Raw genomic sequence first — 7,079 nt, 5'->3', positions numbered from 1 at the left:
CACTGGGCGTAAAACGTGTTTTCAGCTTTACAGTCATTAGGTGTTGTTTGAAACTGTGCGTGTCATTCCTTCTTCTCAGAGCCCCCCCCCCCCCCCCCCTCTGTGATTGGAATACCAGAACAATATGGTGCACGTGTCCCCCCCCCCCCCTTTAAGTTTACTCCTGGAAAGGTTCCTGTTGGGGCAACCGAGAGCCGCCCATGAGATGGACTCGGCCTCACATTTAACAGACATCAATAAACCCTCCGGCCTTCGGCCATAAGAAGTGCATTTCAGAATGTGTGTGTGGTTAAACAGCCCCCACGGGGGGCAGTAAAGTCGGAGGAATCCTCCACATTCGAATATACTCGTCTCTCTCACGGACACGCACCTGTCGGACGCCGCTCGGGCCCATTTTCCCTCAGACGCCGCCCACACACTTTGAATCGCGTCTATTCCCCTTTTTTTCGACGGAACCGCAAGGCCGCTGCCAACCTGGTGACCATAGCGTAACCAAAGCGCCCCGCCTGGGTGACCACGGCCTCGGGTGGGCGTCGACCGTTGAAAGAAACATCAACAAAGGCGCCAGCGAGTGGACGCTAACCCCCGCGCACTTCAAAGCTGCCCGTGGAGCCTCATCCTCGACCCCTCGCCGCCCAGGAGGTGAGCCCCTCTTGTATGAACGGTGTGTTTTCTCTAAAATAGATCCACGCTGACCCCTGAGGAGGGAGAGGAGCGGGGGGGGGGGGGGGGCGGGCGTGGGGATCAGTGCGGGTCTCCTGCAGGTTGTCGCAGCCTGAGCCGAAGGGTAAAGGTTGAAGGGGGGGTGCGAGGCGGCCTATGACCTTCCCGATTTGGGCTCGGGCGTAACAGCCTCCCGAGCTCTCAGGGTGGGGGGGGGGGGGGGGGAGAGAGAGAGAGAGAGAGAGAGAGAAAAAGCCCCCTGCGTGACCCGTCTCAACCACGCGTGCATGCAGCGCCAGGCCGCCGCCGCCGCTAAACGTCCCGCCCGACGATGGAGGGCAATGAGGGAGGGGGGGGGCTTTGGGACTAATTGCGCCTTAGTTCAAGTCTGCGCTACGTGCGTCCGGGAATGAGTCAACGCTGGCTGCGGAGGGCGTGACTAACGCCCCCCCCCCCTCCCGGGCCGCCTTCAGGCCAAAAGGAGGGGAGAGCGAGCGGGGAAACAGACGAGATGGCTCCATCATCAGCTCGGCCCGTTACTTTGAGGGAGCGGCGGCGTGGAATCGTGGGATAAAGAGCAGCGACGTCATCAGCTTTCACGCCCCGACTTCTGAAATGTGGGTTTCAAACACACAGCTGGCTGCTCGGTTGTAAAAGAATAGAAGCAGAGGATCTGCGGAACAAAGAGAAGAGTGTTCAAAGCTTCAGCTTCATGCAGACACACACACACACACACACACACACACACACCTGTACATGACAGCTCCACTGTCTAAAAAAAGCCCGGCTCAAGAATCATTCCTTGCTTAGAACTATGAAAGTGCTCAGTCAGCATCCGGTTCTCATTTGGAGAGCAAGGACACGCGTGTTTGAACGTCTGGTGAAGAACGGTCCTTTGCATCAGCTGAGGACACAGAGGACACTGAGGACACTGAGGACACAGAGGACACTGAGGACACAGAGGACACAGAGGACACTGAGGACACTGAGGACACAGAGGACACTGAGGACACAGAGGACACGCAAAGCAGTCAGAGCTCGCCGTCGCTAGGGTCGTTGCCAATGGATGCCGGACCTGGAGCTGTTGCCGGGCAAACCAGAAGTAGTGCCAGATACTGGCAACTTCCTGTTTCTTTATGCCGTGCTAGGACAACTACCACCTGTTTATAAGCGCTATATGAATAAAATGTTTATCATTATTATTGCGAGGGAGCATCAACCTTTTTAATCCTCATTTTAAAATGACTCTTTAAAGGCTACTAAAGCAGAAACTCCTTCAGAATGATGTTTTTTTTTTGCTCTGTTATTTAAATTATTGACACTGCTTTCAGTGTCAGTGTCACAGTGTTGGTACCAAACCCCCCCCCCCCCCTCCCCCTCAAGCTCCCTGTGATCACCTCCCCTCAAGGACAATGCAACAGATAAGCGGCTCATTATCACCGTGGCCTCGCGTCATTTGTTACTGCCGGCTACTGTCCCCTGATTGCTCGCTGGGTTCGAATGAGGCCCGATGAGGTGTGAAGACCCCCCTAGGGGGGGGGGGGGGGGGGGAGGAGAGAATACATGCAACCCACAGTCCTTCCCTCTTTGTTTATCTGCCTCCGGCCGAGAGGAGGATGAGATTCTAGAAAAGAAAAAGGAGGCGCTGTGTTCGGGCTCGTGCCTGAAGCTGGATTTTGTGCTGCTGTGTGTTAACGGCAGAGTGTGCGTTAACGGAGGCGTCGTTGGGGGGGGGGGGGGGGGGGGTTGGGGATGAAGTGCAAGAGACGACAAAATGCATCCTGACCCAAACACCTCGGTGTTAGTGTGATCCAGAGAACCAGAGAGGGCAGAGGTGTTGACAGAGGAAATGCAGGAGCTGAGTTCAGTCTGTGTGTGTGTGTGTGTGTGTGTGTGTGTGTGTGTGTGTGTGTGTGTGTGTGTGTGTGTGTGTGTGTGTGCGTCAGCCACAAAGCAATAAACCCTACTCTCTCAGTGAGGCAATCTAAAAGCTCAAATACTCACCAGACCTGTTGTGCAACAACAACGCAGACACCTCTCTGCACCGAATCCATACCCATTTCATGTGTCGTCACGGCTCCTCGTTTCTTTAAAGTACCGAGAAAAAAAAATACGGTCCAACTGAATCAAAGCAGCAGCTCGTTGAGGAGCAGAGATGTTTTACAGTGAGCAACACGCTGCCCCAACATTTCAATTGTTATGATCATACAAACATGACTTTCTCTAATAACTGCTTTAATTGTGGCGTGAATCATTTTCATCAGTCAATTTTTGAGGTTCTTATTTACTGATAAGCAAAAAAAATCCGCACTTTTAAATATTGATGGATAGTAAGCAAATACCGCAGAGGTCAGAGGTCATGTGCTCCATTGGAGGGGTTCTACACGGTGAACTTAAGTGTGATAAACAACAGCCGGTGTTTTTTTTACAACGAGCCACTTCATTCTGATCTGAAATACACGCTGCAGCTGAAAATAAGCTGAAGGACGCATCACGCGTTGGATCGGCAACTTTTATCAATCCAAGGTGTTTATTTTTGAGAGGAGAAAAAAAAGGACAATTTTACCATCACGCAGAAACCAAACTGGCAAAAAGATGGAGAACGTCAGCGGCCTTTAGAGGTGAGGAGGTGAGCGGGAGCAGTAAAATAAACAGTAGTAAACAACAGTAGCTGTGAGGAGGGGGCTTCCCTGCTGGGTTGATTATTGGAGAGCTGTACACAGACCCCCCCCCCCCCCCGGGGAGCTCAGCGAGCGGGAACGGCTGCTGCTCTCGGCCCACGGAGGGGCCAACAACATCTGGGCCTCAGCTCATTACGCTCCCGCTGGCGTGGAGGTGTGGAGCGAGTGTTTGTTTGTGGAAGGAAGGAAGGAAGAAAGAAAGGAAGGAAGGAAGGACGCCATGATTTGATGGGGACAACGTGAAGCAGAGTTGATAACTGTGTGGATCATCTGTTTCCGGGGAATTGTTATCGCCAGTGGAAAAATAATTAAATGTAATAAATAATAGAGTAATTAAATGTGTTTCTCATTATGCTGCTGACTGAGATTCAGCTTGGCAACAAGCAAACGGTGTTTATCAGAGGCAGGACGCGTGGGGCTCGCTCAGAGGAGCTTGGGCCAAAAGGGGAAATATTTAAAAGATATTTCTTGATGCATGCGAGAGTTCCCAAGTGGCTGAAGAACAGGTTGCTGATGGCGTCTGATTTCCCGCTGCCCTCTGGCTCCCTCTGCTGCTGGGAGGCGGCATTCATAAAGGCAAAAACTGAAGTGATGCTGAAAGCACTGTTAAAACGTCATTACAGGGGGAAGTGAAGTATTAGGGTTTAAATATGGGGAAAATGTCTTATTAGGACATGTTACCAAGGTAAATGTGGGGTGAGGTAAAACTAATTCCCCTACCCCCCTGACAAGAACATTTAGAAAAGCATTTCTTTAGGGAATCAGCCATCGATTTGAGCAACGTTTCAGTTTTATTGTCCGATTCCCTTGGAGTGCGTTGAGATTTTACAGCCTTCTCTTGTAAAGGCAAACAAAATATATATGTGCCATGCAAGACTCCTTAAATTGTACTACGTCTTTAAATCACAGAAGATAAAGAATGTGTGGATCAACTCATTCTAACATCTGTTCAGAGATCCACAGATCAGTAGCTACTATGTTTATGAGTAAATTCATATTTTAATATTTCTTGTAGTCATCCACTGAGCAGCAGTGAACTGTGTTGTTTATTACAGCAGGAGACTCACATACCACCTACATTCTGCACAACGGTTGTAAATCATGAATTCTAAAGATCATTACATTTGTCCCAACACCATCCCAACAGGCAGTTTGGGGTTAAGTGACTAGGAACAATAACTCTGAAGGGTTTTGTACTTTATGAACAAAACAGTTACTAGACAAACAGCCCTCATAGAAAAGTCAAATGAAAAAAAAAAAAAAAAAGACAAATTCAATTATTTGTTCCTCCAATTTATTAAGAAAATGTACAGGGGGATTAACGGTAGGACTTCTGGTAGCGGGCACGAGCTCCGGGTCCACCGAACTTCTTAGACTCGCAGCGACGTGGATCGGCAACCAGCAGGGTCCTGTCGTACTGGATCAGGATGTCTTTGATCTCTTTCTTGGAGGCCTCGTCCACATCTGCATGACACAGACACTTTGAATTATTCTACATGTTCATACTAGAAACGACAGAATATCTTAAGTATAACCAACGCCGCAGTACTTTTTTTTTTTTTTTTTTAGACCCAAGGACCTTTTGTAAAAATAATTTAAGAAATCTTCGGTGCAAATTTTTTTTGAAAGTTCTTGCTAACCACGTTGCTTTTTTGACAAAGGAATGTCTCTGTCCCCCAAATGCATCTTCAAACATATGTAAACGGAAACGAACATAGATGAAAAAGAAATTGACACTTGTAAAATGCATCAATCATGAAAATAGGTTTCCACTCATGCTTAAACAACGTCAACAGTGAGCATTTTGGTAAAAGCATCCACGTTTGAGCACTGAGCAAAATGTAGTCCTCACACTTCTGATAGTAGGCAACCAGGGATTTGGAGATGGCCTGACGGATAGCTGGAAGAACAATAATAAATGTCAGAAAAAAGGTTGTATGTCCCAAGACCTGATGATTGCCAATTTCACGACACAGAATAATTTAGAATTCTTACCATAGATCTGAGCCACATGTCCACCACCCTTCACTCTGACTCTGATGTCGACACCAGCAAAACGCTCCTTTCCCAGCAACAGCACTGGCTCCAGAAGCTAAAGAGCATTAAATAATGACAACCATTACAACCAGGATTAAGTCAGGTGTGTGTATTTTTGCAGAATACCTGAAATACCAGCAGTGGAAACAAAACCAGCAGAGACTTAATGAAACCCATCTAGCTTCAAAAGGACAGCAGGTTTTACACAATCACAGAGAGTAGTTATTGTTTCCCAGATGTTTGCTGGTCCAGTCACTGTCGTCTTAAAATGCAGTGTGTTGGATGCAGGTAAAAACTGCCACTCTTTCCATGAAGCTCTGCGCATGCCCAAATTTCACCCTCCCTTTAATTACAGATATTAAACGCGTAAACCCCCCACCCCCATCAGCCATGTGCACCCTGAAGCTAACCACCTCTCATCCGGACTCACCTTGTACTGGAGAGTGGCCGGCTCCACCATTTCCAGGGGTCTGCCGTTCACTTTGATCAGGCCATTCCCCCTTTTGCAGTGAGCAACTGCTGTGGCGGTTTTCTGTGGACAGAAGCATCGGCGTAAGATATTAGAAACACAACCGATTGTTCGATCGACGTCGGATCTGTACATCGGTTAAACATTGCACATTACGCGACACTCGTAACGTTCAGTATCAATGCTAAACATCAAGTAACGTTATAAGAGTGAGCACAACTTCTCGCGTCAAGATTCCCGAGTTCTTGTATCAAGAAATAGATTTTTAGTGAGAGGTAACGTTAAATCTAAATTGAACGTTGACATCGTAAAGCACAGCTATTGCTAGCAACCAGGCTAGCTAGCTAGCTAACCTAGCGAGCCTAGATCCGATCCAGTACCACTATGCCGGTAAACCGGGAGACTTTTGAGTGCAGCAACAATATCCCATGTGCTTCACGGACACGTAGAACAGTGGCGTAACTTTAAACAGTGGAACATGACGCGGAGAGCACTACAGGCCTCCATTACACGGTGTTTGACTGCCACGCTACCGGATAGCGTTAGCTGAAGCAGCTAATGTGCGATAGCAAGACGGGATAGCCACACCGCCACATGTTCAAAAATCACATTTATTTTACTTACTTTACGTCCAAAGACCTGGACAGATTGCAAAGGACCTTTTGCTGGCATGTTTCTGAAACACAAAGGGGAAAGTGTTACACCGCAGACCAAGGAAAATATATGATTTTAACTGTCCAGGCGGATCAGGCTGACAAACATACCGTCTTCAGCTACGGTGCCGTACGGAGAGACCGACGGGGTTTCACGACGGGAAAATCAGGGGCCACTGCGCGACACCTCAAACGTGCTTTGGAGTAGTCTTTGCGACAGTTGCTGTCACTTTACCTCCGCCCCACAGTTCCGGTGCTGACCACGTGACAATATTCACCCCCAAAGTGGAGAATATTATCATTTGCATCTGCAGTCCCCTGACAGTTCATAACAATAACAAACAGTATGTGGTGAAATATTTAGTAATGGTGAAAAGAACACACAAAGCTAGAGAGTAGCACATCCTTTAATCAATCGTCATTTTCCACATCACTGTTATTTTGGTCTTTGAGTTGTGTCATGGGAGCCTCTTTTATAATGGCAGCCTTACAGTAAACAGACCCCAAAATCCACACACACAATATTGCATTTGCCAAGAGATTGCTTTCTACTCTTACACTATAAATAATCAAGTA

General features: G+C 48.0%; 1 protein-coding gene across 1 annotated transcript; it reads right to left on the bottom strand.

Annotated features, from left to right (window-relative positions):
• Positions 1-4,632: 4,632 nt before the first annotated feature.
• rps16 (ribosomal protein S16) lies at positions 4,633-6,639 on the bottom strand. The gene is made up of 6 exons (XM_037462600.2): positions 6,615-6,639; positions 6,475-6,526; positions 5,812-5,913; positions 5,340-5,436; positions 5,197-5,244; positions 4,633-4,808 (listed from the first exon to the last, which is right to left on the bottom strand). Exons 2-6 carry the CDS (start codon positions 6,520-6,522, stop codon positions 4,663-4,665), a joined length of 441 nt encoding a protein of 146 aa, XP_037318497.1. The 5' UTR covers positions 6,523-6,526; positions 6,615-6,639; the 3' UTR covers positions 4,633-4,662.
• Between the last annotated feature and the right edge of the window lie 440 nt (positions 6,640-7,079).

Source organism: Pungitius pungitius, chromosome 2 (genome assembly GCF_949316345.1).
Source record: "Pungitius pungitius chromosome 2, fPunPun2.1, whole genome shotgun sequence".
In the NCBI taxonomy this organism is placed as follows: Eukaryota; Metazoa; Chordata; class Actinopteri; order Perciformes; family Gasterosteidae; genus Pungitius; species Pungitius pungitius.
The sequence above is the reverse complement of the archived record's forward strand: the minus strand, read 5'-3'. Positions and strand labels throughout refer to the sequence as shown.

Bases quoted from the DNA above. Each gene is read 5' to 3' on its own strand.
- rps16 (XM_037462600.2), bottom strand. From the start codon at position 6,522: ATGCCAGCAAAAGGTCCTTTGCAATCTGTCCAGGTCTTTGGACGTAAA. The intron at 5,437-5,811 runs GTGAGTCCGGAT...AATGCTCTTTAG, and splicing joins CGGCCACTCTCCAGTACAAG to CTTCTGGAGCCAGTGCTGTT. The intron at 4,809-5,196 runs GTGAGGACTACA...TGTGTCATGCAG, and splicing joins GGTTGCCTACTATCAGAAGT to ATGTGGACGAGGCCTCCAAG.